The following is a 19,095-nucleotide window of genomic DNA, read 5'->3' on the forward strand; positions in this document are numbered from 1 at the left end:
GGATTAGGCCTCTGTTGTTAACTAGGTTCAAAATACTCATTGTCTTTGTAATAATAGTAGGAAGTAGTAAATGTTGTATGAAACTTTTAACAATTTTTTTTTACCCAAAAAAACCCATTTAATGCCTACAAGAAGAATAATGCTCCTTGAGTAAGCCATCAGATGTCAGTTATATCTCTAATGTGGCCTGCCCTACACTAACGCTCAAGTAATAAAACCACAGAAGCAAGAGGCTAAAGCAATGGCATGGTGAAGATGCCAAATAGTGCCCAGCTGAGGCAGGGCCAAGATGGTGGAGTAGTCAGAAGTTTCAAGTGAACCTTCTTACAACAAAGACCTGAAAAAACAAGTGAAACGATTATATTTATGATAAGCTAGGAGCCCTGAACATCAAAAGCAAAGTTAGAAAATGGACTGAGTGGCAGGGGGAGGAAGAGATGGTTCAGAAGCAGATAGAGGTTGCCGGACCTGAATCACTGGGAACCCTCAGGCACCATTCCCGGGAGCGACTGTGGTGGGCTGGTGGTAGCATTTGGCTGCAGTTTCCTCAGGGAGAAACAGCCAGCCAGAAAGCCTACTCACACATCCAGAACCAGATAAGAATGGCGTTCTCAGCAAAAGCTAAGTACTTGAGTATGTTTTACCGTGCTCTCCACCCCCAAGCCAGCTTCAGTGGCTATTGATTTCCCTGGGCCTGAGACAGGTCCTGCTGCATGGCCTGAGCCATCCTCCCAGCCTTGGAGAAGGAATGAATTCACAATTGGGGGAAAAGATAATCTGCCAGCTCCACTAACCTGGGGCGCTCAGGACAGAAGTGGCTCCTATCCGGACATAAACGGTCCACAGACTTTGAATAACTTTCCCCCCTGTATGGACTTGTGTGGGCCTATTTCAGGAGAATAGGCTCTTGTTGGCAGACTGCAACTGTTTCAGCTGTGTGGTGGAGAGGTGGGTGTTTGATGTTTGACACCACTTTGCCTATTAAACAGGGTCCTCACTTACCCACATCAGAAGCCTAAGGACTGGTGGCTCCACTCAGGTCACCCAGCCATCCATGACAGGGGTCCAAGGATAACTGGTACCTCCCAGCCCTTACAACAAAAAGGATTGGGTGCCCATGGTCCATCTGCAAAACCCACCCAGCCATGTGCTTAGGGAACAGGGGCGTGATTTCCTCACAGACACTCGGGTGTTGGTTGTCAGCCCCTGCCTTGTTCAAAGTGTGACCACCTGCTACAATCACATTCTGGTACCTACACCAATCACCCCTGACCCTCTAAGACTGTAGGACAGAGCCTGTACCACACACTTGATGACCAACTACCTGGAGACCTGAGCCAAATCCATACAAGAAAAGTGAATGGGCTTCTAGGCCGATATACCTGATAACAGCTCTAGCCATCCGGTGACAGGATGTTAGAGCTTCAAAGGTAAAAATAATCAAACTAGTTCACTCAAGCAATGTATTTGGGCATATCAAAACAAAACTAAAAGCTAGGATATAGTAAGCAAACATAAACTAATACAATAACTTATAGATGGCTCAGAGAAAACAGTAAATATCAAATCAGATAAAGAAGCAGATCATGATCGCTTCAACAAGCTCTCAAAAGAAAGAATCAAGGAATCTTCTGAATGAAGGTATCTTCCTGGAATTACCAGATGTAGAATATAAAAGATTAATATATAGAACTTTTCAAGACATCAGGAACGAGATCAGAAATGAGATTAGACAATACACAGAACAAGCCAAGGGACACACAGATAAAGCAGTTGAAGAAATTAAAAATGTTATTCAAGAACATAATGAAAAATTTAACAAGCTGCAACAATCCATAGACAGCAGTCAGAAATTCAGAAGATTAACAATAAAATTACAGAATTAGACAACTCAATAGAAAGTCAGAGGAGAATAACTGAGCGAGTAGAAGGCAGAATTGGGGAGATTGAGGATAATACACTTTGCACTAATATATTAGAAGAAAAATCAGATAAACGAATTAAAAAAAATGAAGAAACCCTGAGAATCATGTGGAATTCTATCAAGACAATCAACCCATGAGCGACTGGAGTACCAGAACAAGGAGGGATAACAGAAAATACAGAGAGAATCGTTGAAGATTTGTTGGCAGAAAACTTCCCTGATATGGTGAAACATGAGAAGACACCTATCCAAGATGCTCATCGAACTCTACATAAGGTAGATCTTAAAAGAAAGTCACCAAGACATATTATAATCAAACTTGCCAAAACCAAGAGAAATGAAAATCAAAACTACAGTGAAATTCCATCTCACTCCAACAAGGCTGGCAGTAATCCAAAAAACAAAATAATAAATGTTGGAGAGGTTGGGGAGAGACTGTAACACTTATACACTGCTGGTGGGAATGTAAAATGGTACAACCACTTTGAAAATTGATTTGGCGTTTCCTTAAAAAACTAGAAATAGATCTACCATATGATCCAGCAATCTCATTCCTTGGAATACATCCTAGAGAAATAAGGGCCTTTACATGAACAGATATATGCACACCCATGTTCATTGCAGCACTGTTTACAATAGCAAAAAGACTGAAGCAGCCAAGGTGCCCAACAATGGATGAATGTATAAATAAATTATGGCATATTCACACAATGGAATACTATGCATCGATAAAGAACAATGATGAATCTGTGAAACATTTCATAACATGGAGGAATCTGGAAGGCATTATGCTGAGTGAGATTAGTCAGTTGCAAAAGGACAAATATTGCATGAGACCACTATTCTAAGAAATCAAAAAATAGTTTAAACAAAGAAGAAAATATTCTTTGATGGTTACAAGAGTGGGAAGGGAGGGAGGGAGAGGGCTTCTCACTAGTTAGATAGTAGATAAGAACTATTTTAGGCGAAGGGAAAGACAACACAATACAGGAGAGGTCAGCACAACTGGTCTAAACCAAAAACAAAGAAGTCTCCTAAATAAGCTGAATGCTTCAAAGGCCAGCATAGCAGAGGCAGGGGTTTGGAGACTATGGTTTCAGGGGACATCTAGGGCAATTGGCATAATAAAATCTATTAAGAAAACATTCTGCATCCCACTTTGGAGACTGGCGTCTGGGGTCTTAAACACTAGGAAGTGGCTATCTAAGAGTCATCGATTGGTCTCAACACACCTGGAGGAAAGGAGAATAAAGAACACCAAAGACACAAGGTAATTATGAGCCCAAGAGACAGAAAGGACCACATAAACCAGAGACTACATCAGCCTGAGACCAGAAGGACTAGATGGTGCCCAGCTACAACTGATGACTGCCCTGACAGGGAACACAACAGAAAACCCCTGAGGGAGCAGGAGAGCAGTGGGATGCAGATCTCAAATTCTCGTAAAAAGAACAGGTTAATGGTCTGACTGAGACTAGAAGGACCCAGGAGGTCATGGTCCCCAGACCTTCTGTTAGCCCAAGACAAGAACCATTCCCAAAGCTACCTCTTCAGACAGGGATTGGACTCGGAATATGGGATAGAAAAAGATACTGGTGAAGAGTGAGCTTCTTGGACCAAGTAGACACATGACACTATGTGGGCAGCTCCTGTCTGGAGAGGAGATGAGAGGGCAGAGGGGGTCAGAAGCTGACTGAATGGCCAAAAATTAGAGAATGGAGGGAAGGAGTGTGCTGTCTCATTAGAGGGAGAGCAACTAGAGTGTATAGCAAGTGTATATAATTTTTTTTTATGAGAGACTGACTTGATTTGTAAACTTTCACTTCAAGCACAATAAAAATGAAAAAAAAAAAAAATGGTGCCCAGCTATTGTTTCATAATACTCTGCTACTATTTATAGCTGCTATTCATTGTCTGATCTCCTTCTTGAATGCACAGTCAATGTCCCTGGAGGCAACCATCAAGAAATCAAATGATATATTACATTTAGGTAAATCTGCTGCAAAAGAGCTTTATAAAATATGAAAAAGCAAAGATGTCATGCTGAGGACTGGGGTGTGCTTGACTCAAGCCATGGTATTTTCAATCACTTCATATGCATGTGAAGGCTGGACAATGAATGAGGAAGACTGAAGAAGAACTCATGTCTTTGTATTAGGGTGATGGCAAAGATTATTGAGTATACCATGGACTGCCAAGAGAAGGAACAAATCTGTCTTGGAAGAAGTACAGACAGAATGCTCCTTAGGAGGGAGGATAGCACAAGACTGAGCAGGGTTTTGTTCTGTTGTACGTAGGGTCACTATGAGTTGTAGCCACCTTGACGGCACCTAACAACAATAACAACCTTTTCACAAGCACAGCGTCTGCATTCTTAAAGGATTATTAAATAAGCAGCCATTCAGAATAAAACATATGCTCAAAGTCTATGCCGAAGAAAGTCTTATTTCAGAATAGTGGTCAGTGAACTGATCAAAGAATTTCTTTCAAAATCCTTGATCAATAGAATGTGTAAGGGAATGTTAAAATTTGATATATCTTAGAAAATCTGAAATGGCTGACTTGAGGTTTGAGAACGACTTCTCTGTGGCTAATTTCGTTTCCATGCTAGCAATAGCCATTTTCCATGTAGACGTAACCATGAAACTAAGAAATGTCTAGTAATGATGATGTACCTACTATACTGCAACTCCCCTAAGAGAAGAATTTCCAGAATGATGACATAACTATCCTTCAATACCCACCCCTGTCATATGCCCTTGTAATTACCAAACTGTAACCAACTTAAGGAAGCTCTGGTGGTGCAGTGGTTAAACATTCGGCTGATAATCAAAAGGTTGGGAGTTTGAATCCACCAGCCACTCCTTGAAAACCACATGCGGCAGTTGTATTCTGTTTTGTAGGGTCGCTAATTGACTGGATGGCAACAGGTTAACCAATCTAAGAAAGATACCTACATCCTTTTAAGTCAATTGGCTTACGAGCTTTTGTTACAGGAAATCCTGCCTTGTTAGTTCCCACCACAGGAAGTCCTACCTTATAAACGATCTACTACCAATCAAGTAATGTCTTTCAATGATCTAAGTTAGTAAATACCAATCAAGTAAGGTGATTCACATCCTTTGTTCCCACCTTATGAAATGTCAGTGCTGAGTTGCCATATTGGATTACAGGATTCCCCAGCACGGCATTCAGTCTATCTGCTACTCAAGCTGATTCTATATTTTCAATAACTCTCTCAATTTTACATTAATTAGAGTACAGATGGTTGTTCTATGATACATCACACCAAACAACCAACGCACAATTTGTGAATATAGTCCTCAGCGTTTTGACTAGCTTGAAGGTAAGATGGAATTAGTGTAAATTACAGTCTATGCTACTTACCTCAAGGGAATTAACATGGTGTTAACAAAACTTTTCATCTTGCACGAGAAAAGTGCATGAAACAAGCAGTAGACATCATTATATGATGTGCTGTGTTTTCTGGTTTAGATAAGTGCTTTGTGTGTTAAAGGAGTTAGAGGAATCAAGAATTTTTTTTTTCAAAGAACAATATTTGAGTAAGGCCCAAAATGTAGCTGGAATGGTACTTAGGAGAGGGGATTAAATAGAACACTTCAATTTAGTAGATTGAGTGCAAAACCATGGCAAGAGAATGAAAGATATGGGTAAAACTGTTGAAGAAAACTTATTGTGGATTTTATTACTGGCTTGATGGGGGAATGATGGTAAAAATTTAAGCTAGGGCTACTGAACTTACATCTATAATTAAGAGGAGAGGGCTGTGGATGGTGAGTCCTCCTACAATGATATGAAAAAAATTTTACATGTGTGTTTGTATGTGCAAATTTGTTTGTATGTGTATAAAAATGTTATGCTTCTGGAGAAAGGGTTCCTAGCATTTATTCTAGTCTCAAAGATGTCTACTTTTCCTGACGTATACAAACCGTGGTATAAAGCTTGAGACCTTAAAGATTTTAAGGTTATACTATCTTGGGAATCTAAAAAGACACGTTTTGGGGACTTGTGCAATGAATACCTTTAGGCAGTAGGAAAAAAATATGTTCTCTGTCAATGAAATTTTATTTGAGGACGATCACCATAATAGTTCTAAAAGTAGCAAAAATAGAGCAACCAGGAGAGAATTAGATTATTTAGCTAAGTAAATTTCAAGTCTTTAGCAAGGCCTATCGTTTTCTTTTTTTTTGATCAAGAAGACCCTTGCAACCAACCTTTTAAAAGCTCCCTTTACATCTTTGTTTCTAAGTGTGTATATAAGGGGGTTCAACATGGGTGTGATGATTCCATAGAAAAGGGACACCATCTTTCCCCGGTCCTTGGAGGCAGGGGATGGTGGTTGCAGATACATATAGATGGCAGTGCCATAAAAAAGTGACACTACAATTAGGTGTGAGCCACATGTCCCTAATGCCTTCCGCCGACCTTCAGCTGACTGTATTCTCAGCACTGCTTGAGCAATGAAAGCATATGATATAAGGATGAGTGTCAGGGGTATTAGAAGGAATAGCACACTGATGAAGAATAGTTCAGCCTCATTTGCTGTTGTGTCAACACATGACAACTTGAGCAAAGCAGGGACTTCACAGAAAAAATGATCCACTTCTTTGTGGCCACACTGTGGCATCTGAAGGGTCAAGGTGGACTGCAATACTGAGTTGCTAAAGCCACTAATCCAGGATGCAGCTGCTAGCTGGAGGCAGAGCCTTTGGTGCATGATGACTGAGTAACGGAGAGGCCGACAAATAGCTACAAATCTATCAAAGGACATGACAGCCAGGAGAAGGCATTCAGTGGAACCCAAGGCCAGGAAAATGAAAAGTTGGGCCACACAGCCACCATAACTAATTACCTTCCTGGTGCTGCATGTATTTATCAGCATTTGTGGAACTGTACTTGTGGTGTAGCAAAGGTCCAGGAGAGACAGATTGGTAAGAAAGAAATACATGGGAGTATGGAGTTTGGAGTCCAGATGTGACACAAGAATTATTGCCAGATTGCCAAAGATAGTCAAGATATAGGAAACCAGGAACACCACAAAGAGTGGAAACTCTAGCCACGGTAGATCTGAGAAACCTAACAGGATAAATTCCCATGGGATGCTCTCATTTACCTTATTCATGTTAAATGGTTCAACTCTTGGTTCCCTGAAATAAAAAAAAAGCCAGCAATTCAATAAAGGCATAGTTATTGGCTATGTCAGTTATAATCATTTTGCTAGCAATTTGCAGAAATTTTTATAACAATACTATCAATAATGTGAAAAATGTATGAATAAAAATATAAATATTTCTTTCCAAGTATTTCAAGTGAGTTTCTATATTTGTAAAAGTATATCAACAAAGTGAATTTCAAAAATTTAAAAGTATATCATAAGTTTCAATATTCACAGAATTTATCCTTTGATCTTTTGTTGTTGTATAAACACATTGTTCTCACTTCTTTCCATACTCTTAGGTATATATAGACACAGTTCCTGCCATTTGGTATTTCTCCACAAAGTCAGTGAGATTCCCTGATTATGTGAATCAGTTAAATTGTTTAACTCCACACCTTCTGCAAAAACAAATAAATAAACAAAAAAACAATGTATCTACCAACTATCTAGCAAGTTGTCAGACATGTTTGAAGGAGACATATCCTTTTGCTGTGAGTAGCTCGTAGAAGTAGTGTAGGATTTTTAATAACAGGGAATTTGCTGTCTGAGAGGCCTGGGCTCATATTCTTACGGTCCCTGATTAGTTACATTGCCCTAGGAATGTTTCTACTCCTTTGATCTTCAGGCTCCTTTTTTGTAAAATGAAGATAACGATACTGTTTAAAGTTGTCTTGATGTGAAATATAAGTGATTTATTAAATGCACAGAGCCTAGCCTCTGACATTTAGGAAAAGAGCAGTGTGAAATACATATACATAGGAAACCCTGGTGGTGTAGTGGTTAAGAGCTACCACGGCTAACCAAAAAGGTCAGCAGTTCAAATCCAGCAGGAGTACCTTGGAAACTCTATGAGGGCAGTCCTACTCTGTCCTATAGGGTTGCTATGAGTTAGAATCGACTCAAGGGCAATGGGTTTGGTTTTTGGGTATATGTATATATATATAAACTATAGTGATCCAAGATTTCTGAGGGGCTCAGAGAAGATTTACTTAAGATTTTTAGAACTTTAAATTTCCTAGGGTTACCAATGGAAAGGAAAGAGGGCTGTGGTGGTTCAATGGTAGAATTCTTGCTTTCCATGCGGGACAGCTGGCCAATGCACCTCGTGCATAGCCGCCATCTGTCCATTAATGGAAGCTTGCGTGTTGCTGTGATGCTGAACAGGTTTCAGGGGAGCTTTCAGACTGAGAAAGACTACGAAGAAAGGCCTACTGATCCGCTTCTGAAAAATGGTTTCGCCTCAAATCAATCATGGGAATGTCACAGGATTGGGCAGCTTTTCATTCTGTTATGCATGGGATCTCTGTAAGTAAGGAGATAACTCAGTGGCAGCTAACAACAACTAATGGAAAATGGCTCTGCAATTTGAAAACTCACTTTTCCATTCCCGCCATAATCCCCAAACCATAGACCTCATTAATAGGGATCATAGTAACCATCTGCTGTGAAGTACACATGTGATCTTTAATGTAAATTGCCTGGCTTAGTGCCTGGCACAGAGAAACACAGCTGTGTAGTAGAAGTATGACAGGGATGCAGGAACTCTGAGATGTTTTGGGCAGAAACTATTCGGAGTTCTAAATTTCCTAGAAGTGCTATTACAAGTCAATTCCATAAGCTAAAAATGTATTCATCACAACAAACTCTTACCATGACACATTATAATTTTTTCATTAGTATTCATGTTCAACAAATTGTTAGCAATGTGTATTTAAATCTTCTACTTTTCCAGAGCTGTTAATCCCCTCAAAAATGTCCCCTTACTCTCAGCTGATAAGAAATTTGAGGTGTATAGTCATAGACACGGATATGAAATGATGTTCAAATACATGTTTAAATGAAAAAAGAAAGTTGCTGACATTTCTATAGCATGGTCCCATTAGTTAGAGAAAGGACATCGTTTCATAATATTATTTTACATATATTTATATATACAAGTGCTTACATATAAATAAAAAGTTTACTTGAAAGAAACAAAAGAAAGTGTTTCCCTGGGAAATGGGGATAGGGAGAGTAAAGCAGAATTTACTTATAATGTTTTTTGTTCTAACTTTTTTTAATAAGCAGGCATTAATTTTATAATTAAAAAAATCTACTCACCAGCTCACTTTCTGTATTTTACTCTCAAACTAGCATTGTTTTTGTTTAAGACTTTGACCCCCCAAAAGAGTGCAAACCTTTATAAGAAATTTGATTTTTTAAACTCTTAATACTTCTTTAAAATTTCTTTTGAAGAAAGGCAAAATAGTGCTGCTGAGGAATTTGGCAAAATGGGATAAATGGCATCAGTAAAGAGAGATTTCACATACTTCACAATTTCCTTGAGTGTTGTACATATCCCCTCAAGTCTATGCAGCTGGGGTGACCCCTGTTACCAGGACTGCTTAATTTACTCCTGCTGTCCTGGCATAGTCACTAAGAGATCCCCTCCCATTCTCAGGAGTGTTCCTGTCTGGATGATAAGTTATAAGTTCACCCTAACTGTAATATTGAAAAGTGAAATAATTTTCATATTATTATTCAGGAAGTATCTTATCAATGAGAACTTTGCATGTTTTCTCCTCTAACCCGGGATAATTGCCTTTCCTGATCAGGGCTAAATCTGGCGCTTCTCCTCTAGAACTTGGAGGCCCTCTCTGTAGAAGTTACAGAAGGAGGAGTCAGTTAACTCCTTTGCAATCAATTGACCCACCTCACTCCTTAATTCAGTACTTATAAAAGTAATAAACTGCTTTTGTCATCAATACAATATATTGGTTAGTGTTTCCTGTTGTATGGAATATCTCCCCAAGTTCTGTAGTCAGTGAGTCACCCAGAAAACCCAAACCCAGTGCCGTCGAGTCGATTCCGACTCACAGCAACCCTATAGGACAGGGTAGAACTGCCCCATAGAGTTTCCAAGGAGCGCCTGGCGGATTTGAACTGCTGACCTCTTGCTTAGCAGCTGTAGCACTTAACCACTATGCCATCAGCCTTTCCCAGTGAGTCACAGGGAAGTGAAAAAGAATATTTATCACTCTAGCAGGAAGCACTGGAGCTGAATAAGAACAATGGGGCTGGAAAGAAAGGTGGGGTTGGGGGGGGAACTTGGTAGATTTCAGAGCACTGACTTCTCTTTTTCTGCTTTACACACTTTTGTGCACATTTGTTCATCTTCCAAACACGCAGTAACCTCAAATATTTATCCACTCTTGACAGCATATCTTCGGATTAAATAGTTATGGCATGTTTTGAATTTTAGTATTTTTAAGTAATTTGAATTTTGGTTTTTGTCTTTATTATTAGGACTGAAGTATCTGTAAATAACTAAAAAAAATAAAAAAAAACTAGTTTCTGTCTGCACTTTGAAATTCTATCAGATAGGCTACTAATTATTTACTGTTAATACCTGTGCCAGTTGTTTGCAATTGTAGCTAATACTTCAAAGCCCATAGAGTGGATCGCTCTACTTTTGCCAGCATCTCCAGATAATGTTTTTCTCATTTTCAGTAGCAAGCATTCAACTGGACAGCAAAACAAAACATTTGAATTATGTGAGGTGCCAAGGGAATCAGAAAGGGAGCATAGCTACTGGGTTACAACAGAACTTAATGGAAGGAAAAGATTTTAGAAAGCTGCTGATGGGATTTTACAAATCCTTCTGGCCTGGGCATCAGTGATCATCTTAGAATATTTTAACCCTGAGTTTAGAACACAGCATCACCGCCTTTATTACTTGTACATTGGTTGACCTTATGTCTGTCACCTGTCTATTGAATTTTCTCATTCCATATCTGAGCCTGAACATTAAAAAAAACAAGATTCATCAAAGCCTTGGAAGCGTCTTTTTAATCTGCATTATGGAAAAGGCATCGAGATAAGAGAGGTAACAAGAGTTTTACTTCCAAATCTGCCCGTAAGTTAATGTACAATTGGACCAGTTAGTTAATAGCTTTGGATGTTAGTTTTATCTTCTGTAACGTTATGGATTTTCTTTCTTTTCTATTGTGGTAAATACAAGGTAGTAAAACATTTGTTATTTCTACAGTCTTCACATGTATAGTTTAGTGATATTAATTATACATTCATCATGTTGTTCAACCATCACCATTAACCCTTCCCAAATTTTTCCATCACCCTTAACAGAAGCTCAGGGTCCAGGAACCATCATGTCTTCCTTTCCCCCTCCCTCCCATCTACCCCTGGTAACTACTAATAAACTTTGATCTAGAGACACTTGCCTGTTCTGGATATACATTATGGGTTTTCTATTTTCTTTTCATGATAAAAACTGATTACTCTCATGCTTTCTCAAATTATCTCATATCCCTATGTATGTATGGAAGGCTTCCAAATACCATATAAAACGTCTACCTTCATGCTGGACTATAAGGATGAATTATAGCAGTGAATTTTTTCACTCAGCTAATTTAATACATCCCAGCTTGGCTTAACAGTACACAGAAGTTTGTCCAAAAAAATTTCCAGTTTATGAAACCTTAATTTGGTAGGCAGAGCTCAGAGAGGTTAGTTTCCCAAGGTTCTAGAGCTAGTAAGTAGTGGTCTGAAGATTAGAACATAAAACTCCTCACCTGCTTTAAAGTTCGTATTTCTCATAGAGATTACAAATATATTCAAAATAGCATTATATATTAAAAAATTGTACATAGAAACTGAAGCTAAGTGAATCAGATTTTTCCTAGCAGATAATATGGTCTGTTCTTGAGATGTGAATTATGAACAGTTCATGAGATGTGAATGCTTAGAATACTCAAATTTTAGTATCATATTATTTGCTAATTTTCTGAAATATAGTCTACTTACCTCCTTTTTAAGCACTAGAGACGGATCAATTTATTTTTATGCCCAAAAAGCCTTGAATTCAAATAGAACTAATTTAAAGAACATAGATACAATGACATCTTCATATGCTACTTAATTGTATAACTAATTTGATGAAATTCATTAAACTTCTTTTAGTTCCACTCCATATGTAGCAAGTCATGCGGTCTCCATTCAGAGTAAACTGGAGGATAAGAATGCAGTATCGCAGATGACCAGGACGTGTTGTGCTCTCATCACATTGCTCAGTGCTAGGGAATCAATTACAATTTTCAGAGATTTTTTTCCAATCGGTGTTACAAAATGGATAAGAAATATGGTGTACTTTCTCTGTCAATATTGGTGTTTGTTTTTGGTCTCTGGCAAAAGTCTCAAACACTAAATTGCAAAACTCTCACCTGTAGTTTATAGTAATTAACCACATACCAACTGGGAAGAGAGAAGGAGGAGATCTCTATGAAGCAGTATTTCATCATTGATTTGCTCAGCAAAACTATCTTTCTCTAGGGACTGAATCCTCAACTTTTTCTACAGTAGGACTAATAAACCCTATCAAAGAAAGTTTGAGTTTTGTGTTGTGAATTGGGATTAGTTTCCTTTTGAAAACTATTCAATGAGTTTTCTGAAGCCATCTAATTCTTTCCATCAGGAATTTGTTATTTCATGTATAACTTGTCTAAATTTCCACATCAGGTCATGTCACCAAGCCTTTGATTTCTATACCAGAAAATAGAGCCCTACTTAATGTATGTTAAGAAAATTGCTCATTAACTTGGGTCATCATGAATCAGAATGACACAATGGCAACTTTTTTTTTTTCTGGTACATTTTACATAAGGCAGTTTAAAAAATTATTATGTAGTCAGTACATCTATCTTTTCTTTCATGAATTTTGAAATTCCAGGACTAGATACGAAGGTCTTCCTCAGCTCGATATTGTATATGCCCCTTAGAGTTTCTTGTAAGATTTGAAAATTTATTTATATTATAGCATTTAATCCTTTAAGAATTTATTTTCTTATGCAATATTGAGGTTCATTTCTTTTCCAGATGTTTAGATTTGGAAAACATATATGTATAATTCTGAAAAAAAAAAAAAAGAAGATTTAGGATCTATACCATGGGGGAGAGAGTTTTTAACAAATCTGAAACAACAACAAGAACAAATTGCCCTGTTGGAAAATGACAAATGATACGCTAGATAATTTAGAGAATAGCAAATCCAAATGACCAATAGATATAAGAAAATACATTTAAATTCTCAAATAGTCAGAGAAGGATGTGTTAAAGTAATGCTGATAAAGCTCTTCATACTCACCAGGTTGGAAACAAAAGAATTGAATTCTATTGCTAGTAAGGATGAAGGAAAAAGACTACTTGTAAATTACTGGTGGAAATTCAAAGTGTTATAGATTTTGCTGGAGAGAAATATGGCAATAAAAAAATAGCTGCTAAAAATTACATATATTCTCAACTTAGCACTCTCACTTCAAGGAATTTTTCTCATGGAGAGGAAATTAATGGTATATGATGACATATGGACAATGATGTTCATTGTAGAAATATACTTTAATGGCCAAAGATGGAGAAAAATGTGCAGTCCTTCAATAGGGAATTTGCTAAATAATTAATATATCCACAGGATAGAATAATATGTATCCACGTAAAATGAGGAAATACAGCTCTAACGGATGGCATACAGTTACAGTCCCAAGACATTGCTGATGACCTAATAAAAATGGAGGAAAATGTACATAACATGGTGTAAATATTTCTTTTATAAAAATATTCAAAACATCCTAAATATGATTTTGGAAACCCTGGTGGTGTAGCAGTTAAGAGCTATGGCTGCTGACGAGAAGCTTTGCAGTTTGAGTCCACCAGAACAAATTCTTTGGGTAAAGTTAATTTTTTTTATCCCACAGTGTCTTTTTGCTATTTTACTGCTGAGTTTTTCCTCTTTCATCCATTGATTTTAAAGAGTTTTTCACGTATTGAAGTTTGTTAAAAAATAATCAAACACAGAGAAATCGTGTAGGGTTTATTTGTGCTGTTAATCAGTATACATACATGGAGACCATTTTGTTTTAAAAAAAAAACAGGCTCAATCTAGGCTAGTTATAATGAGGCTTTTAAAAGAGAAGAGGAGGAAAAAGAGTAGACAGTTAACCGTTGGCTAGTCTCAACACGATTGACTGAGTCATGTCCCTCTTTCTGACATCTGCTGACATCAGGTTACTAGGTGGTCTCTGTGGCCCCCATTCATTTGCACAAATCCTTGGGTATAGTCCGGAGTTTTAAAAAGATAGTAAAGGTAGGGAATTCTAAGCTTTACATCTCAGGAAGCAAAGGACATGTTTAAGGTTAAATTCCCTGCACAAGTTAAACCCTGAGCTAGGTTATGGTTAACAGGCATTAGAGTGGATGAAAAAATAAGACTCTACTAAATGCTATCTATAGGGTTGCTATGAGTCAGAACAGACTTGACAGCAACAGGATTATTTTGGTATATGTTATCTACATAAACCCCACTTTAAATATAAATGACACAGGTAAGTTAGAAGTAAAAAGATGGAAAAATATTTACCATACGAACCATAATGAAAAAAAAAAACAGTATTTGCTATATTAATATTGGATAAAACAGGCTTCAGAACAAGGAATAGTGCTAGGGATAAACAGAGATATTTACCTAACGATAAAGGGATTGATTCGAGATGACATAACAATCCTAAATGTGTATGATCTTTGTAATAGATCTTCAAAATACATGAAGCAAAAATTGATAGAACTGAAATGAGAAATAGGGAAATTGACAATTATAGTTGCTGGCTTTAGCTTTCCACTCTTAGTAATTAAAAGGAAAAGTAGACAAAAATTCAGGAGAGAGAACTTCCCCATAGAGTTTCCAAGGAGCAGCTGGTAGATTCAAACTGCTGACCTTTTGGTTAGCAGCCAAGTTCTTAACCACTATACCACCAGGGTTCTGGTAAGGGTTCTGGTAAGGTAATAGATGACTTGAACAGCAATATCAACTAAATTGTTCTATAGATATTTATAGGACACTCTGCTAAACTACAAGAGTATACAGATTCTTTTCAAGTTCACAGTCACCAAAATAGATTATATTCTAGGTCATACAATAAATCTCAACAAATTTAGAATCAAAATCCGAGGAGGTGTGTTCTCTGACCATAACCCCAAACCCAGTGCCATACAGAATTAAATTAGCAGTCAAAATAGAAATATATCTGGTAAATCCCTAAATGTCAGCATATTTCTGAGTAACACATGGGCCAAAGAACTAATTACAAGGGAAATTATAAAATATTCTGAAATGAATGAAAATGAACAACCAACAAATAAAAAATTGTAAGATGTAGTTAAAGCAATGCTGAAGGAAAAACTTACCACATTAAATGTTTATATTAGAAAAGAAGAAAGATAATAATTAAATAGTATAGGCTTCTACTGTTAAAAAACTAGAAGAGAAAGAGCAAAGTAAATTCAAAGCAGATAATGTGCTTATCTACATAGAAAATTCTAAGGAATTCAAAACAGTCTATAGAACTAATAAGTGAGTTTTAAAAGGTCATAGATATCAGGTCAGCATACAAAGGTCAATTACATGTTTTTATAATAGCAATGAACAACTGAAAATTAAAATATAAAAAAACATTTAAAATAGCATCAAAACATGAAATAATTAAGGATAAACAACTAAATATATGGAAGACTTGTACACTGAAGATTATAAAACACTGTTGAATGAAATTAAAGGAGACCTCAATAAATGGAGAGATACGCTGTGTTCAAGGATCAGAAGACTCAATATTGTTAAGATGTTCATTCTCCCTAATTAATCTATACATTTGGAGCAACATTAGTAAAATATTCCAGGAGTCTTTTTTCTTTTATATAGACAAACTGACTCTAAAATGTATGTGGAAATTAAAGTACCTAGAATAGCCAAAATAACCATGAAAGAGAAGAACTTATACTTTTTGATGTCAAGACCCTTACAAACCAACAGTAATAAAACAGCATGTTTGCAATAAAGAGAGACATATAGAACAATGGAACAAAATAGAGTTCAGAAAAAAATCCACACACGTATAGTTAACTGATTTTCAAAAGAGGTGACAGGTAATTCAAAGGAGAAAACACTCTTTTCGACAAATATTTCTGAAGCAATCAAATATCCATATACAAAACACAGCCTTGACTATTAACATCCACCATTGTGAAAAACTGAAATTGCTTAGAGAAACTCCAAAAAATTAGTGTAACAGAATATTTTTACGGAGAGTACATATAATTAGAATCAGGCAGCATCACCCAAACAGGTCGGGAAGGTGCTCCAAAGAGGGGACAGTTAAAGCGAGTTATAATTTCTCAGAAGATAACATCAAAGCACAGGGCAGGTTACAGAAACAGTCGCCAAGGACATGCCATACCTCCTAAAGCAGCTTCTGGTCAGATCTGGGAGTTCCTTCTTCTGGAAGCTGGCTACACATGCATAATTTTCCAAAGGAACTCAATGCCTAAGGCAAAACATTCTCCACTAAGCTGCTCACTAGGCTACTGCTTGACCTGAAAGTGACTCCAGGGAACCAGTTCCTACAAGGTTCCAAAAGGATACCTAGAGCACCGTCCAGTCTGAGGGGAGCGGCGCAAGGAGTAGACGCCGCCGCCGCCTAAGCCGCAGCCTCAGCCTCAGTTTCATCCTTCGGGCTTGGGATCTGCTGCCGGGAAGCTTTGGCCCCGCAACCCCGCGTGCTGCGGTCGCAGGTTACTACCTCCAGAAAGAACAACTGACACCTTGCATCCTGGAAGTTTACTTAAGCATCTGAAATTAGGGTCTTCTTTCAAATTTGGACCTGGCTAATCGAGGAGCAACAAGACCCAACGGGCCAAATACTGGAAATAAAATATGCCAGTTCAAACTAGTACTTCTGGGAGAGTCTGCTGTTGGCAATTCAAGCCTAGTGCTTCGTTTCGTGAAGGGCCAATTTCATGAATTTCAGGAGAGGACCATTGGGCTGCTTTTCTAACCCAGACTGTGTGTCTTGATGACACAACAGTAAAGTTTGAAATATGGGATACAGCTGCTCAAGAGCGATACCACAGCCTAGCACCAATGTACTAAAGAGGAGCACAAGCAGCCATCTTTGTATATGATATCACAAATGAGGAATCCTTTGCAAGAGCAAAAGACTGGGTAAAAGAACTTCAGAGGCAAGCAAGTCCTAACATTGTAATAGCTTTATCAGGAAACAAGGCTGACCTAGCAAATAAAAGAGCTGTAGATTTCCAGGAAGCACAGTCCTATGCAGATGATAACAGTTTATTATTCACGGAAACATCAGCTAAGACATCAATGAATGTAAATGAAATATTCATGGCAATAGCTAAAAAGTTGCCAAAGAACGAGCCACAGAATCCAGGAGCCAATTCTACCAGGGGAAAAGGAGTAGACCTTATGGAACCCACACAGCCAACCAGGAGTCAGTGTTGTAGTAACTAAACTCTAGTTTGAACTAGCTGGAATATTCTTCTGCTTCCTAAACGTTAACAATGGAATTGGAGCGTTTAACCAGCCCAGTATGACTTCCAAAAAGAAGAGACTTACGATAGAGTCAAGTTTCTAATACAGAATTATTTTAAGTGTTTTGAACTTAATTTTTAATAACATGCATGTGTCCCTCTGACTAATGTTTCAGCAGTAGAAGGGAGAAGTAAGAGCTGTGTGTACACTGGCTTCGTTGGAAGGTTAGGGGAATCATTTCTCATCAGCAGGGACATAGAGAAATGATTGTCTGGACCCACAGTTAAGCAGCCAGTTCCTCCAAACTGGTACAGTAGTCTATGAGAAAGATCTGGAATTTACTCATTTGGGCCTTTCAAAAACATTGTCTTTTTAGGAGACTCTAAAGATATTTATGTTTAGCTACAACATTCGGGCAAATGGTAATTTCTCCTGGTATCTGTATTTAAAGTGTGCATTCCACGTTTTAATAAACTAGCCACAAGAACACAGCCCCACATCTTCAGGGGAAAAATGAACACAGGTGGCAGACTGTATCTAAATTATAGCCAGTCCTGTTATTTCTTAAATGGTGGTAAAAATCAGATGTAACCCATCTTGCTTTAGAAATACGAAAACTGATAAACGCATTTGATGGGTAGTGTTCCCTTCAAACGTGAGCTCTTCAATAAAAATGAAACAGTCCGGGTGTCTGTGATTTCGGTTTAATCACTGCTGGCCATTTGCATAGGGTGGTTTTGTTGTTTGGGGGCAGGGAGGGAGCTTGTTCCCTTGGGACATAATACAGTCAATGCACTAACAATTATGTACATTCAAACTTGATTACTTTAAATTCGATCTTCAGATGTACTGTAAATAGGGTACTGCATTGTAGCCTCCATATATGTTTAATACTTTTCTGTAATATTTAAGAGTTGCTTATAAGTGTACAAAATGTACACTTATTAAAACAGCTAAGTATTTCTCTCCCCCTTTCAGAGGAAGGGGCTTCAGTTGTTCCTACATTGCTAGACCCATAATAAACAATGTATCTGTAATTCATAACCTAAGTATTGTGATGTTAGCAAGGATCTTTCAGCCAGCTTTGTTTCCCAAAGTTCATGTTATTTGGATTAGTTCAGTATATTGCACTAATTCTTTAGTTCTTTTCATTGTATGAAATCTACCATGTGTCAGAGATGATTTAATCTATTTAAGTGATAAACTGCTAGCAGAACTTGTATATTTACAGTAATTGAGAATTAGTAAGGAAAACCATTTCCCAGTGTTTAGTTTTATATTGAGGTGCTCAGGTTTGAATAAAGTGGTATAAACAGCAAAAAAAAAAAAAAAAAAAGGTACCTAAGGGCAGATGGCCTGTGTAGATAACCTCAATTTTATGAACCCAGAAAATCAGATTCAAGGAGAATCAAAACGATTTTGTCACCATATAAAAAAATTACTCAAAAAGAATTGCAGATCCAAATGTAAAAACTAAATGTGCAAAACCTCCAGAAGAAATCTTAGGAGAAAACTTTTCACTACTTTGGATTTGGAAAGCATTTGTTACAACACAAGAAGCATAAAAGATTAAAAAATAAAAAAAAGATTTCATTAAAATTAAAATATGCTGCTCTTCAAGAA

At 37.5% G+C, this 19,095-nt stretch overlaps 1 protein-coding gene and 1 pseudogene across 2 annotated transcripts; one reads left to right on the plus strand and one right to left on the minus strand.

Annotated features, from left to right (window-relative positions):
• Nucleotides 1-633: 633 nt before the first annotated feature.
• LOC100673720 (olfactory receptor 2B6-like) lies at nucleotides 634-7,224 on the minus strand. Of its 2 annotated transcripts, XM_064295330.1 has the most exons (2): nucleotides 6,147-7,224; nucleotides 634-857 (listed from the first exon to the last, which is right to left on the minus strand). In XM_064295330.1, the coding sequence occupies exons 1-2, from the start codon at nucleotides 7,128-7,130 to the stop codon at nucleotides 822-824; spliced, it is 1,020 nt and encodes a 339-aa protein (XP_064151400.1). In that variant the 5' UTR covers nucleotides 7,131-7,224; the 3' UTR covers nucleotides 634-821. The 2 variants fall into 2 exon arrangements, with proteins under 2 accessions (XP_064151400.1, XP_010598992.2); XM_010600690.3 differs by lacking the exon at nucleotides 634-857 and having other exon boundaries at nucleotides 5,696-7,224.
• Nucleotides 7,225-8,130: 906 nt separating this feature from the next.
• On the plus strand, nucleotides 8,131-18,796 carry LOC100673425 (ras-related protein Rab-5A-like; annotated as a pseudogene).
• The last annotated feature ends 299 nt before the right edge of the window (nucleotides 18,797-19,095 follow it).

Source organism: Loxodonta africana, chromosome 1, assembly GCF_030014295.1.
Source record: "Loxodonta africana isolate mLoxAfr1 chromosome 1, mLoxAfr1.hap2, whole genome shotgun sequence".
NCBI classification, from domain to species: Eukaryota; Metazoa; Chordata; class Mammalia; order Proboscidea; family Elephantidae; genus Loxodonta; species Loxodonta africana.